A 16,565-nucleotide genomic window follows, 5' to 3' on the forward strand; every position below is an offset into this window, starting at 1 on the left:
TGAGGAGGGATGCAGCATCAGAGCTGATGACACCAACGGACTAATCAGAAAGGCTGGCTCTGTGATTGGCTGCAAACTGAAGACTTTTGAAGTTATTGTGGAGAGGACGTGACTGATCAAACCACTTACTGGTCAGGCAGCAGAGCATCTTCTCTAACAGACTGATTCATCTCAACTGCTAAAAGGACAGATACACAAAATCCTTTATACCACTGTGTATAAATACAATGTATGTGTCTGGCAGAGACATATCTACTACTTTTTTTTTTCTTTGCAAACCATGAAAAATCAAAATATTAAAGACTCAATGAATAAACTTTGTTGATGGAACAAAGCTTACATTTTATTGAAGAAGGGCGGTGTCAGTTTATTCATAAAGCATTAAAATACAAGCTGTTGTTCATCTTCTGTTTGAAACAACCCATTTAACTCCTCCCCCTTAAGCCAGCATTCTTTGGATTGGCTCCAACTCACAAACAGGAAGTTTGTGGGTGGAGCTTCAGTACTCACAGCCAGACCTATGTGGTTAAGATGACCATCCAAGGATATCAGTTCTCACTTACGCTATCAATATGTTCTTAGAGTCTGTTGTTAAAGTAAAATAGGAAGTGTGGCATGAACACGTTTAATTCTTCTTTTTAAGCATAAATGACACATGAATGTTTCTCCCACTAAAAATCAGCCATGAATCAACAATTTGACCTACTAACTCAAACATTTGAGAAAATAAGATGACAACCTGAAACGTTGATTTATGGATCATAAAAAAAGCTCCCATACCATGTAGCTTCGTATCACTATGGTCACAAGTGAAGGACTCTTGGTGTTGTTATTGGCAACACCTGTGCTGCCATGACTGCTGATTGAAAGACGGCTTGATTTCTAACAGGCTACACATGGGGGTGTAGCGGTTGCCCGGCTGGTGTGGTAATAAAAGCTGGTTTGGGTTTCAGCACTGCATGGTGCCAGTGTGACCAGGATATGCAACGCGGCAGTTGAGCTTTTGTTGGTCAGCAGGTGTAGTTTGCTAGCATCCAGGCTAGTTTTAGACCCTACCAACAGATCAGTGGCTATGGCCTTTTGTTTTTGCTTTGGGTAAGGTGTTTTCCACACCAGTTTATGAGTTGCTCCTCAAGCAGCTTTCTTCCATGAGACTTAAATCCGTTTTATCTTACAGAGTGCTCTTTCTCCTGTCGCTGCGGACAGCTTCAACGCGTGATATTCCCAGCGGTGAGCTTTAAATGTTTGCTTCTCGTAAGAGCAGCTGTGAAAAGCAATGCAAAAGCAATCTCTAAAACCTTTAATCATGCAGGAGTTCTTCAAATGGAATGTCGTGAGCGTTACTTCGTGATAGCTGCTGGCCTCTCCTTTGCTGGGGATAAACCTCGCTTTGAGGCTGTCGGTGAGTCTCTGACTGGCTGTAACTCCATCCTGGTGCATGTTAAATCTCACTAACTTCTGGATTGTCGCCCAGACAGCACAGGCGTACACGCCATCACCGAGGAGTACGCGGCAGAGTGTGGATACACCATCAGTCTTCTCCCAGTTCTCGGCCACGTGGAGCTCAGAGCCTCTTACTTCAGCTGCCATACTAACGATGCAGTATGCCCAACGCAATTTATCCAGACTTAATTACTGCACGTTAAGTGTTGTCTGTTCTCTGTGATGGCAACCTGGTGTTTCCATGCGCTTACACAGGATGATGAAGTGTTCACGTTCAACTTCAACCTGATTGTAACACGTGGAGGGAAGCAGGCCACATATGCGCTGAACAAGACCTGCACTCTGTCACTCCCGTGGTCTCCCCGAGAGGTTACCTGTGAGGTCAACTACATGGAAGTAAGCTTGGATTCAACCTGTAGCATTTTTATCCAGAGAACTCCTTGAGCTCTCTTATAATCCTGGATTTCCTGCAGGTGTCGGTGAGGAGTGAAGCAACGTGTCCGTATGTGGAAAACGGCGATTCTGCTTTCAAACCCGTATGTTTCACCTTAAGTGCAACTGCCAAACCCAATGTTTATGCACAGCTAAAATTACAAATTTGGGTGGGCTTCTCTTGAAATATATTTCCTCTTAGGCCCTTTACTCAGATTGGAAGGTGATGTTTCAAAGAGCAGAGGATCAGTTTCTGCCCATGAACCTCTCTGAAGCTCGGAAGCTGGGTTACGTGTTTGCTCTCACAGATGAGAGGCTTGTGTTTCGGACACCGTATGAGCAACCCCATTCTTTCAGCACTGAGGTAAAGGGATGAGAAACTGTAACGGTTTATCTTATTCCCGGCTTATGTAAAATTTCCAATTTTTGTTTCTTTTTTCCAGGTGAATGGCATTCCAGTAGAGGTGGTCCACGCAGTCCTGTTCTCGAGGCAAAGCTGGGTTGTCCTTGTGGTCGATCTGTTGGCTGCTTGCTCGATGCGTCAGTATTAATCCTGGTGTTTTAGGGGGGGTGCTTTTGGGGTTTTTTGTTTGTTTTTTAACCCAAATACTTATAAGGAAACAATAATGGCGTGTCCACAGATAATGGGTCATATGACGGTGGCTATATGATTTGGGAGACTTCTGAGCTGCTCCACAGTCTGGTGTCTCCCTTAAATGAGACTGAGGTCAGCATTGGAGCCAATGGGAAACTTGTGGAGAAGAAAGTTGCAGAGGAGAGGGGCTACACCGTGGAGAAGGTTAACACCACCCTGAAAGTCAGTATTCCTTACAAAGCTGAAGGAGGATACAGGAAGGTAAGAAGGCACTAGAGCTGTAGACTTGGACTCAGCAGGTCTTCTAATCACAGCAGAGCTTTCAGGTTAAGACGAAATATTAGTGACATAGCCTGACTCTCTTGCAGAGCTTTGTGTCTCGAGACCTCTACGAATACTACGTTTTTCATCTCTACTTGGAGCAGATCTCAGTCGACGAGGCTGAGATTGCGGCCAGGCTTCGTTTTCACAGGATTATAGTCACTCCCCTGCTGCGATGCCACATTTTCACTGAAAATCGTAAGTGTATCTAATGCACTGCATCACATCGCTGTGGTCATATTCTGATGGGCTTTTTGTTTCAGAAACTCTTGTAAGAGAGCGCGCATTCACCATCTATCTCGGCGGTGTCCCTGAAGACGTGGTGTTAGTTTCTATTCAGCTGAATGGACGAGACTTTACTTTGCCACTTACAAATACGAGCACCTACAAGGTCACTGAAGTCCTCCACCCCAACGGCACCCATGGATACACACTGACTGTGCTTTTTGATGATCCTATTGTCAAACTGCAGGTAATCTTTGGGATTAACACCCCCCCACCCCCTGTATTTCATGCTGGTTCTTAAAATGTTTCCTGTTAGTTCTCCAGAAAAGCCGTGGCAATGCAGCACATCCTGAATGTCAACTACACACTGGCTGTTCAGCCTGGAAATGAGCCTTACTATCATGAAACAACAGTCACAGCTCTAACTCGTGTCTGTAAGTCTTGAACCTGTTTAGTCTTCGGCTCAAGCATGAAATGGTATTAAGTAATCCTGTATCCAACAGCGCCTCCTGTCTTTGATGCCAACTGTTCTGAGTCCAGCATACACTTTAAGCTGGACCATCGCCCTTTTGATTACTTTTGGGAGCTTGCCATCGGCTCAGACGTGCTAACCTCAGACCTGGCAGACCAGCGTGGCTACATCTTCAGTAATGACAGCCAGAGTCTGCAGCTTGATGTGCCGCTGTTCACGAATGGGTTTAAATACCAGGTAGACAAGTGAAATGCTGTTGGCATGATCAGTTTGTTCTTAATAGGCTTGAATTGTGTTTAAATGTAGAAGTGCTGCACGTGTGTTTGGCAGGACGTCACTTTGAAGGGATTCTCAGGAACTTTTGAGATCCTTGTGAGAGTTCGTGAAACATCAGAAGTCCAGACGTCCACAGTTAAGACCTGCCTGTTCAGTCCCGAAGAATTCATCAGTAAGTGCATCCAGTCTTGACTATTGCAGACAGTCTCAGAGTTACCTATCATGTTAAAATTCAATTGTCTGTGCAGTGTGTTCGACCAATGGGAAGGTGAACGTGGTGGCTAACTTGTCTCTGCCAATCCCGAGTGGAGGGAGCCCAGCTGAAACCAGCCTCAGGGACAAATCCTGTCGGCCTAAAGATGCAGATGGCACCAGGGCTCTCTTTTCTTTTGCTGTTAATGACTGTGGAGCTATAATCATGGTAATGAGCAAATGTTATCTTTTATGTGTCATTTGTACCATATATTAAAATGCTTTTATTTTACTTAGTTGGGCAGGGACTCTGTGACCTATAGAAATGAGATCATCTTCAGCTCTGTGAGAAATCCAGAAAATCTGAGCAGTAAAAACAGGTATGCATCCTCACCCTCAACTACTTGGGTTTTCACCCTTCAACTACTAAAATGTAACTTGTATTCCAGGGTCTTGCTGCAGTGCACATACACTGTGGCTGGATTACATGCCCTCTTCTCGGCATACAAGTTTGAGTCTGACACAGTTGGCGTTGGTCATATTGTGCATTCTAACCGCATCATTGGAGGTGGGTGGTTTAACAATTAATCAGCCTATCAGTGTCACTGAAAGTGTTAAGTTAAATTATGTTCGTACTCTAGGTCCCGCAGTGGATCCCACTAGTGCATCCACCAGGAGATCAGTGACCGTACGACCTCGTTACCAGCTTTCTGCAAAGTACATCAAAGTGTCGAGTTTCTTAAAGAATCTCTCAAACAAAGGTCTGCACTACTTTTAAACCACATAGAATTTGCCAGCATTGGAAGTGTCTAAATTGTAGTATTTCTCTCCACAGGACTAAAGGAATCTTCACAAGTAAATGTATTTACTGTCATTTAAAGAACTAAGACTTGCACTCTTTTGTAATAAAGACTTAAATGAAGCATGTGATCCATTCTTGTCAGTTTGTCACTTAAGCTATGTTCACACTGCAGGCGAAAGCGCATCAAATCTGACTTTGACCCTATGCGACCCATATCCAATCATGGTATGACAGTTTGAACAACACAAATCCAGTCTTTTCAAATCGGACCAGGTCACTTTCATATGTGGTACCGAATCCGGTACATATTTGATGTTTTAGAAAGTGACAGCTGTTTGCTTTAATGCAATATGACCAGTCAGTCTTTTACGTGACAGATGCCAAATATCAATGTTGGAGAAGACTAACCTCTGCACAGAGGTAGGAGCCACTGCTGCAAACAAGGCCATTGCTAAAGCACAGGCTCCCCCTCCCATTCAGTGTCCTTCCTCTAATTTGTCAAAATTTTGTCGGTTACAACTGTGCAGAAATTAGACTGCTGCAACAACACCTAGCTCTGTAGCTGCCATTTGTACTTCGGTAAACAGCGTGTTATGTGTGTCTTTTGCACACGCAGGCCGCTTTGAGGGCCATGAACTGTTCACACTAGAGCGTGTTTGCTGAAACTGGGACTCAGTGTCAGAATTACTGTAACATGGGCCTCAGGATCTTAAGAAGTCTTTGTATGACTAGGTGAAACTCATAGGGAAATGGCCTGGCTTCTATAAAGCTACTCAAGGTTCTTTGCTACTAACATCTGATCTTAAAGCATTTAATTCTGGGAACTTTAAAGCAGTGTTCAAATGGCTCATTGCAAAGCTGGAACAAGCTGTGTAAACACTAAATACTTGATTTGCTGACCTCACAACATTGGCTTTAACTTGTTCCATATCAATGACATCAGTTTACTGTAATCATGACAAAATATAAATTGGACTTTTGCTTAAACAATCAAAACTTGGTGTTGTCATCTTTAGGTCACAAATGCTTCTCATCTATAGATATTCCATGAACTACAGTAGCTTTATGAAGAGCACTGAAGCCAGCTGGGATATCAACCAAAACCAGTACTGGAAATGCAGACTCTGGTTTTAATGATCCACTCAGTTGACAAGTTGAGGTAGTGTTATTTATGACCAGTTTTATTAAGTAACTGCAACAAGTAAGGGCATTGAAGCCAGATGAGACACAAACTGCAGGCATGTCTTCAAGACAGACTTGGATGAAATAATTTCCTGCTTCCAAATTCAGGTAAGAGGTTTCTGTACCACCCTGTTGAATCCAGAATTGAATTTAAAATCTAAAGGTCAGGCCCGTCTTAAAGACCTCATCGTACCGTTTCACCCCAATAAAGCACGTTGCTCTGACTGCTGGTTTACATATGGTTCCTGCTATTTAAAAGTACAGGGTGGGCCATTTATATGGATACACCGTAATAAAATGGGAATGGTTGATGATATTAAAGTCCTGTTTGTGGCACATTAGTATATGTGAGGGGGCAAACTCCTCAAGATGGGTGGTGACCATGGTGGCCATTTAGAAGTCGGCCATCTTGGGTAAAACTTTTGTTTTTTCAATAGGAAGAGGGCCATGTGACACATCAAACTTATTGGTAATGTCACAAGACAAACAATGGTGTGCTTGGTTTCAACGTAACTTTATTCTTTCATGAGTTATTTACAAGTTTCTCTTTGTTCACAGCCATTGACACGTGAGGAGCGGATCGAAATTGTGTTGATATCTGGTGAACGCAGTAACCGGGTCATTGCAGCAGATTTGTGTCCAGAATGTGGACGCAAGAAAACTGTCACTAATGAAGAAACATCAGTGGCTGTCCTAGCTTCATTCAGCAAGAGCCCACAGCGTAGCACTCGCCACATGTCACTGGAGAGTGGCATTAGTCGAACATCCCTTCGGCGGATATTAGCTACTCACAAATGGCACCCTTACAAACTCCAGCTACTGCAGCATCTCAACGAGGATGACTCAGATCGGCGCACAGAATTTGCAGAATGAGCAAAACAAAAACTGGAACAGGACCCTCAGTTCACGCAGAAGATTTTGTTCAGTGATGAGGCAAACTTTTATGTGAAGTTAACTAACACAACCACCGCTATTGGTCTGACACTAACCCACATTGGATGGATCCCTCCAAGACTGTTGGAACAACAAAATTGATGGTTTGGTGTGGTATATGGGGTACAACGATAGTGGGTCCATTCTTCATCATTGGAAACCTCAGGGCCACTGGATATTTGAAATTGAATGTGTTTCCCTCTTTATGCACTGAAGCTGGCACGTTCCCTGAGTTTTTCCAGCAAGATGGTGCACCACCACATTATGGGTGCCAGGTCCGAGCATTCCTACATGAACAGTTTCCTGGAAAGTGGATTGGTCGTCGTGGGTCAGTTGAATGGCCCCCAAGGTCTCTCGATCTGACCCCCTTAGACTTTTATCTTTGGGGTCATCTGAAGGCAATTGTCTATGGTGTGAAGATACAAGATGTGCAGCACCTGAAACTACGGATACTGGATGCCTGTGCTGGTATTTCTCCTGCGGTGTTGCTATCAGTGTGTGAAGAGTGGGAGAAGAGGGTTGCATTGACAATCCAACACAATGGGCAGCACATTGAACACATTTTATAAGTGGTCAGAAACTTGTAAATAACTCATGAAAGAATAAAGTTACGTTGAAACCAAGCACACCATTGTTTTTCTTGTGACATTACCAATACGTTTGATGTGTCACATGGCCCTCTTCCTATTGAAAAAACAAAAGTTGTATCCAAGATGGCCGACTTCTAAATGGCCACCATGGTCACCACCCATCTTGAGGAGTTTGCCCCCTCAGATATACTAATGTGCCACAAACAGGACTTTAATATCACTAACCATTCCCATTTTATTACGGTGTATCCATATAAATGGCCCACCCTGTAGAATGGGAGGCAGAGCCTTCAGCTTTCAGGCCCCTGTTGTGAGGACAGCTCCCAGTTTGGATTCTGGAGACGGACACCCTCTCTGCTTTTAAGATTAGGTTCCAAGGTTTCCTATAAAGCGTATAGTTAGGGTTGGATTAGGTGGCTCAGGATTCCCCCTTAGTTATGTTGCAATAGGCGTTGGCTGTTGAGGGCTTCCCATGATGCACTAAATGTTTATTCTTCACTTGCCTTTTTTTTTTTCCAATCCAAATTTTGCATGTATACCATCCGTTTTATTTTTGTTGCACATATTTAGTAGACTCGACTTTTTATTGAGGGGTGGAATCTAACAACCATACGATCTACTTCTGAAACACTTCATTGCATATTTATTACATTACAGCAGGGGTCCCCAATACCAGTCCACGAGGGCCGGTGTCCCTGGAGGTTTTAGATCTCACCCTGGGCCAACACACCTAAATCACATGATTAGTTCATTACCAGTCCTCTGAAGAACTTCAAGACATGTTGAGAAGGTAATTTATCCATTTAAATCAGCTGTGATGGATCAAGGACACATCTAAAACCTGCAGGGACACCAGCCCTCGTGGACTGGGATTGGGGACCCCTGCATTACAGTGTGAAAAAATGTGGTGCAGTTCCTCCCTTGCCCACCAGAGGGTGCTGCAAGAACCTTACTCCAATCCTGTGATTGAACTTCAACTTGTGATCCACTGAGGATTTCAACAAGATTTGAAAATGAAATCCAAAAAAAGAAATATAAGATCCAGACATATGCACAAAATGACTGCAGATTTATGCTTCAGTGCACTTTAAAGTATTTATCAATGGGAATATCACAGTTTGAAATTGCACACACAGACAGAAGGGCCAAACATTAAGTTCAAGAACCCTTTGCAACTTTATCAGTAGCACCTAAAGTGCACTGGAAACCCTGCGTCAGGCTAGGGAAGAAGCCTGAAGCTTATCAGTACTTATATTCTGGTAGTGTCACTGGCCAATCAGAGGCTCTCAGAGTTACACTCACAGGTGCAGCCTTTGAATAATCAACTCATCTTTAAATCACTTGCAGCTGATGCTAAAAGTGAACTTTTAATTTCAGGGGTCAAACGCAACTGAGCTCACACAGACTACTGCTGCGGTTTGGATATCCCAAACACGTGATTCACTTGAGCTTGTGTTGGTTAGAAGTGTAGTTTGCTAGCTCTCAGGCTGGCTTTAGACCCTGCCAACATCAGTGGGTATGGCGTTTAAGTTTAGGTAAGCTGCCTTAGTGGGAAATCATCAAGTTTATTTATGAAGTTAATTTCCAGTTAGGTTTTCTGTCACATGTCCCTTTGTGTTGCAGTGTGGCCTTTCTCCTCTCCGTGTGCTCAGCTGCAATTTGTGATCTCATCACGGATGGTAACATGCATGTGATTAGGGAGTGTGATTTTAAAAATACTGGTAATCTGTACTTAAAACTTGCTTTGTTCATGCAGGAGTTCATATGGAGTGTCGTGAGCGTTATTTCATGATAGGTGTTGATCTCTCCTTCACTGGAAAGGAACTTCGCTTTGAGGCTGTGGGTAAGTCCCCCTTAAAAGCTTCCCTTCTGCATTGGAGCATTTTTTGTTTTTTCTTTGTTTTTTTAAGAAGCTTCTTTCGTCTGATAATTCTGGCCACTACGGAGCTGCTTGACTGAGGTTGTCTTCTTTTTGTAAAGATAGAACAGGAGTGTACGCCATCACTGAACAGTATGCTGCAAAGTGTGGCTATACCGTGAGTGCTCTCCCTCTCCTGGGCCACGTGGAGCTCAGAGCTTCTTATTTCAGCTGCCACACTGACAACAAAGTATGTGCAAGCAGTCAAATAAGCAGAAATGTGCTGCTGCGTACAGAGAGAAGGCTTTGATAAATTTTCTCTTCTGTGTATTTCAGGATGACATGTTCTCCTTTAATTTTAACTTGATCGCTACACATAAGGGAAAGAAGGCCAGCTATGCACTGAACAAGACCTGCACTTTATCTCTCCAATGGTCTCACAGAGAGGTTACCTGTGAGATGAACTACATGGAGGTAAATTTGGATTTATTTATTTTTTTAATGTAGTCAGTAATTTTTTTGAGGCTTTTTTTTTTTAAATAGAGGAAAAAATGAATACTGAACTGATAAATATACATGAATCTATATTTGCATGTCCCAAAAAAAAACATGTGTTCTTATAATCAATCAATTAAAAATACACAGCAGCAGGTTTGCATTCCTCCCCCCCCCCTCCCCCCTCTGAGAATGGGTTGCAGTCACTAAAGACATACACATGAAGGACAATGCCACCCACACCGTAATAAAATGTCACAATCTTCCTCACCTTCTGAGCTGAAGTCAGAACTTTTAAAATAAAGTGCTTCACTGACTCGTTGACTTGTATCAGGCTAGTTTAGTTTTGCAGTCTGTGTGAGTAAAGGTGGCTGCTTCTCACTTGGCATTGATAGCTGAGGTATGCAGTGGACTGATGGCATTCCACAGAAAGTGGCAAACTGGATGTGTGGATCTGCATCCCGGCTGGCAGTGGCCTTTATGGATTAAATGTAATGTTTTTGATCTCTTGGCTGACTAAAACATGTCTGTTGTATAGCAGCCACCGTAGCTAGGATTATACACTTGAATAGGAAGAGGGTAAGAAAACAGAACGTGGTTGACTGCAGTCTGCACTCTACTCATAATCTAGTGGTGAAAATCTTACACCCTGTAATTTGGTGAATTCTGTGCAGGTGTCTGTGAGGAGTGATGTTACCTGTCCGATTGTCCCAATCGGACACAACAAGAATGCAGTCAGAGCTGTAAGTCTTACACTCGTGTAAATCTCTCACTCAGTAAGTAAACGGTCTTAAGATTTGTACATTTCCTCCAGGTACGCAGAACCACTTCTTCAGACTGGCAGGTGACTTTTCAAAGACCGGAGGAGCAGATGCCGTCCATGAATGTGTCACAAGCACGGAAGCGGGGCTATACGTTTGACTCGAGGGATGGAAGACTTCTGTTTCGAACGCCCTACGGACAACCCGACTCACTGAGCACTGAGGTAAACCACAGATTCAGAATCTGCATTTGAACCATTGACGCAAAGCAAGGCTTACATGCGTTTCTCTGCAGGTGGAGGATGTTCCAGTGGAGGCAGTGTATGCAACCGTGTTCTCCAGACAAAACTGGGTTGTCCTTATGGTCGACCTCTTGGCTGCTTGCTCCATGTGTCAGTATCTGCCTTTATGTCATTTTAGTGACTTTCTGCTTAGGATCAGGTGGACTTGCAATGTTGTTCCTCTTCACAGATGAAGGTTACTTTGATGACGGGGGCTATATGATGTGGAAGACTCCAGAGGCGCTGTACCCGAGTGTCGGTGGCACACAGATCAGGATTGGACTGAACGGGGATCCCATGGAGCAGCTAATTGCAGAGAAGAGGGGTTACATTGTTGAGAAGCACGAAGGCGCAGTCCATATCGGCATCCCTTATAATGCTGAAGGAGGACACAGGAAGGTCAGAGGATGGATATTTAAGCTGAGGATCATACAAATTTTGCAGTGCATGATAAGTGTAGGTTTTGGATTGCTCTGAAGCTGCTTGTTAACATTTTGAATTGGATGATGCACAGGGATGGCTCGTTTAAGCATTTAATAACTTGAATAATTGTCCGAACTAGGGAAAAACTGGAGCGCTCGGCACAACCCCATTTGTTGTAACTGTGTGCATTCTGTAATCTTGGTGCCTTTTTGAAAGACAGGAAGTAGGCCAGCGATGACTCCCGCTTTAGAAAGCAGATTGCAAACAGGCGATATTCCTGAATAGTGTTCAGTTTAATCACAGATGAGCTGATGAGCGGATTCATTGCAACATTTCGGAGAGTGACTGCAATCCAAGCCAGAACAGAGATTGTTATCCTATTTTTACTCGAGATGTTGGTCTTTGTGGCCATGTGACTAATTTATCTTGTATTACATCCTCTGTGAAACATATTTCAGTCAGACTAGCAGTTTATCTAATGGTAAAGATTGAAGTCATGCAAACTGCATGTTTGTCTTTCAGAGCTTTGTTATTGGGAGCCTCTATGAGTTTTATGCCTTCGACCTCTCCGTGGAGCAGATCTCAGTAGATCGTGACTATGTCGATACCATGCTCCAGTTTCGCAGGACTCTGGTTACTCCCCTGTTGCCCTGCACGATTTTCACTCGTAATCAAACAGTCCTTGAAGAACAGATGTTCACCATCTATCTCGGCGACGTTCCTGAAGATGTCATGTTAGTTTCTATCCAGTTGAATGAACGAGACTTTACGTTGCCATTTACGAATACGAGCACCTACAAAGTCACTGAAGTTCTTCACCCCAACGGCACCCATGGCTACACACTGAAGGTGCTGTTCCACGACCCTGTTGTCAAACAGAAGGTAACCCTGCCACCACCACGCCCTTGTGAAAATGATGACTCTTTGATTTTGTTTTGATATAAACACTTGTTGCCTATGTTTGAAATAAATATTATTAACATTCACAACATGATGGCTTAAATCCTGCTCATCTTAGTGAATTTGTTTTCTTTCTTAGTTCTTTATAGAAGATGCAGTTCTTCAGTTTATGCTGGATATTAACTACACGCTGGCTGTGCTACCTGGAAACGAGTCTTATTACCACTTGGCATCCATTTTGGCACTGTTCACAGATGTCTGTAAGTCATTTGATTATTTACTCGATATTGGCAAAAGCTTTAAGAATGGTTAACAAGCTTGTATCCGACAGCACCTCCAGCCTTTGACGCGGTCTGCTCTGAGTCCGGGATACGCTTCAAGCTGAACCATCAGCCTTTTGACTATTTGTGGGAGTTAACCATCGGGTTAGACGTGCTAACCTCAGACCTGGCAGACCGGCGTGGCTACATCTTCAGTAATGACAGCCAGAGTCTGCAGCTTGATGTGCCACTTGCCACTCATGGGTATAAATACCAGGTAGACAAGGGAAATGCTGTTGGCATGATCAGTTTGTTCTTAATAGGCTTGAATTGTGTTTAAATGTAGAAGTGCTGCATGTGTTTGGCAGGACGTCACTTTGAAGGGATTCTCAGGAACTTTTGAGATCCTTGTGAGAGTTCGTGAAACATCAGAAGTCCAGACGTCCACAGTTAAGACCTGCCTGTTCAATCCCCCAGAATTCATTAGTAAGTGCCTCCAAGCTTTATTATCGCAGATGGTCTCAGTTACCCATCATGCTAAAATCCATCTGTTTATGCAGTGTGTTCGACTGATGGGATGATGACTGTGGTGGCAAACCTCCCTCCGGTAGTCTCAGGTGGAGGGAGAACATTAAGAATGAGCCTCATGGACAACTCCTGTGGGCCTAAAGATATGAATGGCACCAGGGCCCTCTTTTCTTTTCCGGTCAACAGCTGTGGATTCATATTTGAGGTAAAAGCTGAGTTTACTGATCTGTGGCATCCCCTCCCTGTGCTGCTTTGCCCTCACTTTGTACTTTTTCTTCAGCTTGGAAAGGATTACGTGACTTATCAAAATGAGATCTTCTACAACAAGAATGACCAGAATATGGACTTGGTTTCTAGTGATGCCACTGAGAGGTATGAATCTCAAAACTTTCCTGTTAATTTTTCTTTCCCCCCACCTGCATCGATCCATGACATTGAAGGCTGTCCTTGTTTCCCAGGGTGATCGTGCAGTGTACATATCCTCTATCTAGTCTCCATCAACTCTTTACAATGTACAGATTTGTGTCTGACACAGTTGGAGTTGGTAAAATCATCCGCACAGTGCAGCCCACAGCAGGTACAGTAACTTATTCACCTGCTGGAAATTATGCTTTTTTTTTTTCAAAATCTAATTTATTTTTTATCTGTTTCTAGGATTGCAACGTCCCACCAGAAAGCCCACTGCTGCACTTCAAAGCACCCCAAGACACACAAAACCTGTTGTGTTTGTACCTGGTGTTCGTCCATCTGCTCGATACTTTCGAGTTTCTAGGGTTCACAATCTTGCAGGTGGCTAACTGATAAATATCACTTTTTGGTGATCCCCTTTCAGGAGCTTAAAAAGTCAAAGTTGTATTTTAAATGGGACAAAACTGCATTAAAGCTGACTTTGAAATTATTTGTCTTGTAGAGCTTTACTGTGTACTTTGCATCATTTTTGACTGTTTCTGACACAGGATGTAAGAGTGTCGAGATTTCATTGTAAGGAACTCATGGTCATAAAAAAGGGGTAGAAATGAATAATTATGGCTCTCCAACATTAAATTTTTTTTTTTTTTTTCCCTAAATATTCAGGAAAACTTGTATCTTGGTCTAAATATATTAAAGAGTGAGAAGCTTGGGAAAGAGTAGAATGCGCAGGTAGTGAACTTACAGACTAGTACACTTCAGCGAGAAGTGTACCTCAGTCAGCCAGTCACATGAAAGCATTTGGACATGTAAACAAGGTCAGCATGATAGTTTAAACTGAGCAACAGAATCCTGACAGGTGATTTAAATTCATTTGAACATGGCATGGTGCTGGTCTGTTTCAGAAACTGCTGATTTATTGGCATTGTATCACACAACGATCCGTAGGGTTTAAGAGACTGGTATTAAAGAGAATTCAGTGAGAAGCAGGGTTCTCTTGCTGAAAGTGTCAGAGGAGAGAGGTCGGACTGCTTAAAGTTGATAAGAAGGCATCAATAATTCTAGTAACCATCAGTTACAACCAAGGTATGTAGAGGAGTGTCTCTAAATGCACAAGTCCAACCTTGAAGCAGATGGGGTGCACAGGTGCGGATCTAGAGAAATTTTCCCGAACATAGCATGGAAATCAAATGGGGTAGCAAAATCAAAGCCATGTTTTTACACATGCTGGTGTTACATCCCTGTAATCTGCTATATATATCTGTGTGTGTGTGTGTGTGTGTGTATATACCAAATGCAGTAAGTATACACGTTTCATAGAAATGGTCTATAACTTTATTTTCTTTAGCCCAGATAATTAAACATTTCAGTTACATAAAACATGTGAATTTTGATTTATGCACTGTATAGCCTGCATAATAAAGAAGTATGTAGCCCAATAAGTAAAAAAATCCAGGAAGCTACACAACATGGGGTGGTTCATTTGTGAACCTAATAAAGCGACTCATGCGTTTATGTTGCAAAAAAAAAAGCCCGACATTTTTGGAACTCTGTAAACTATCTAAGAGGACGTCGGCCTGATTAATTGCTGCAAGTCATGCACTGCATGGTTTCTTATACCATTTGATTGAAAATGTGAATTTAAACACTTAGAGACATTGACTTTTTTTTCCTCCGGATCCTTTTTTAATTTTAATTTTTACAAATATTAATAAGAGCATGACCGGAAATACATATATACAGTCACGCTGCCTTTCATACGTCAGTCAGCAGGTGTCGCTACCCCGACTTCTTTTAACGGAGCATAAACAAGTTAAGTTTATGAGTAGTTAGTAGTTTGATGCTACCCTTACCTCTGGAGCAACACAGCTGAACCACCATGAACAGCGAGGAGCATGTATCGGTGAGTGACATCACTCTTTAGCTCACTTGGACTGCATGCGCAGGTCCTGCGGGTCAGCGGTGGTGATTTCATCGTCCGTCCTCCATCAGACACCCAGGAAGACGGTCCTGCCCCCTCTGTCCAACAGGACCCTGTACCACCCCTCCTTCCTGCCGCTGTAAAGGGCCGCAGGCCTCCCACGCCACAGTCAAGAAAACGCTCAAACAGGTGAGTCGCTTTTACCTAAACCGGCTCAAGGGGAGCTTCATCCAGCTGCTCAACCTCTGAGAGGACTCCCTGATTTCTCCCCAGCTCACCCCACCACGCCTGCAGAGCTCTTCTACACTGACCCCACCGTGTGCTGTGGCAGGAGGATCCCTAATAGACTCAGTGGGTTAAAGGTGAGTGAGAGACCATTTCATAACTGCACCAACAAAACACACTGTTGTGGAGAAGCTCCATTTTTCATACTCATTCATTTTCTAAGGATTAGTTCCTGCATGCCCAAATAAAGACTTGTATGGCTTTCCAGGGGCCAGAGTCCCACACAACAATACCACAGCTTAAGTATAACTAAATGCTCTGTCAGAGTCTGTCATCAAGACTTCACTCTCAGATAACTTTAAAAAAATATTGTTGGTCTTTTGTAAACTACATTTTGCCTCCACCTCTGTTTACCCATCGTCCTCTACTCAATGCATCCACAAACTGAAGTACCATCCTGTGGAAATTAACTTATCATATAAATCAGATTTCATAATATCTGTGTGGTTACAGGAAAGAGTCCAGTGTGTCAGCGTTTTAATAACAGAGTGTTCATTTAGGCCACATAGAAAAATGCACACATCAAACGCTTCATGATAATTGTGTTTTCTTTTAGTTGCTCTTTGAGTCGTTCAGTCAGTTCTTGTGCTGGTGTATTGTGATGCGACTGCATGACAGGCTTCCACCATGTTTTACAAATGGCTGTAGACACTTATTGTCGTACCTCTCTCCTCGCATTATTAACAATTTGAACTGAAAGTTTCACATTGGATTCATCCCTCCATCAGTGCAGTTCTTCTGTTTTATCTGTTTCTCTTCATTATGAATGGCTTCTTGACAGCCAGCCTTCCACTTAGGCCATTTCTGATGATGCTTCAGTGAACAGTAGATGTGTGTTAGGTCTTTGTTGGATGTTTATCGCCTGATTCTTAAAGACACGAGGTTCAGATATTGTTCATCTGCTGTAGATAGTTTTTTCAGGCCTGACTCTTGCCATTTCATGCTCCACTTGCTAATTTTCCTTAATGTCTTTTGAGGACAC

General features: G+C 43.0%; 2 protein-coding genes across 2 annotated transcripts; both read left to right on the top strand.

Annotated features, from left to right (window-relative positions):
- The first annotated feature begins 956 nt into the window (after positions 1–956).
- On the top strand, positions 957–4,878 carry LOC120740902. The gene is made up of 19 exons (XM_040043425.1): positions 957–1,095; positions 1,178–1,230; positions 1,313–1,402; positions 1,475–1,602; positions 1,699–1,839; positions 1,917–1,979; positions 2,078–2,239; positions 2,319–2,415; positions 2,517–2,731; positions 2,839–2,989; positions 3,055–3,263; positions 3,333–3,450; positions 3,520–3,725; positions 3,819–3,936; positions 4,013–4,185; positions 4,254–4,336; positions 4,406–4,524; positions 4,598–4,717; positions 4,792–4,878. Exons 1-19 carry the CDS (start codon positions 1,073–1,075, stop codon positions 4,833–4,835), a joined length of 2,313 nt encoding a protein of 770 aa, XP_039899359.1. The 5' UTR covers positions 957–1,072; the 3' UTR covers positions 4,836–4,878.
- A 3,950-nt stretch (positions 4,879–8,828) lies between these two features.
- On the top strand, positions 8,829–13,867 carry LOC120740904. Its single transcript, XM_040043426.1, has 17 exons — positions 8,829–8,998; positions 9,087–9,142; positions 9,220–9,306; positions 9,444–9,571; positions 9,658–9,795; positions 10,491–10,559; positions 10,631–10,801; positions 10,873–10,969; positions 11,049–11,257; positions 11,804–12,163; positions 12,321–12,441; positions 12,513–12,718; positions 12,810–12,927; positions 13,002–13,174; positions 13,250–13,341; positions 13,428–13,546; positions 13,624–13,867. Exons 1-17 carry the CDS (start codon positions 8,982–8,984, stop codon positions 13,764–13,766), a joined length of 2,304 nt encoding a protein of 767 aa, XP_039899360.1. The 5' UTR covers positions 8,829–8,981; the 3' UTR covers positions 13,767–13,867.
- Positions 13,868–16,565: the final 2,698 nt, after the last annotated feature.

Source organism: Simochromis diagramma, unplaced genomic scaffold (assembly GCF_900408965.1).
Source record: "Simochromis diagramma unplaced genomic scaffold, fSimDia1.1 OVJJ01000656.1, whole genome shotgun sequence".
Taxonomy (NCBI): Eukaryota; Metazoa; Chordata; class Actinopteri; order Cichliformes; family Cichlidae; genus Simochromis; species Simochromis diagramma.

Coding starts and splice junctions, on each gene's coding strand:
- LOC120740902 (XM_040043425.1), top strand. CDS start 1,073: ATGGCCTTTTGTTTTTGCTTTGG. Junction 3,451..3,519: donor CACAGCTCTAACTCGTGTCT/GTAAGTCTTGAA, acceptor TGTATCCAACAG/CGCCTCCTGTCTTTGATGCC. Junction 4,718..4,791: donor AAAGAATCTCTCAAACAAAG/GTCTGCACTACT, acceptor TTCTCTCCACAG/GACTAAAGGAATCTTCACAA.
- LOC120740904 (XM_040043426.1), top strand. Junction 12,719..12,809: donor CTCATGGGTATAAATACCAG/GTAGACAAGGGA, acceptor TGTGTTTGGCAG/GACGTCACTTTGAAGGGATT. Junction 13,175..13,249: donor GCTGTGGATTCATATTTGAG/GTAAAAGCTGAG, acceptor CTTTTTCTTCAG/CTTGGAAAGGATTACGTGAC.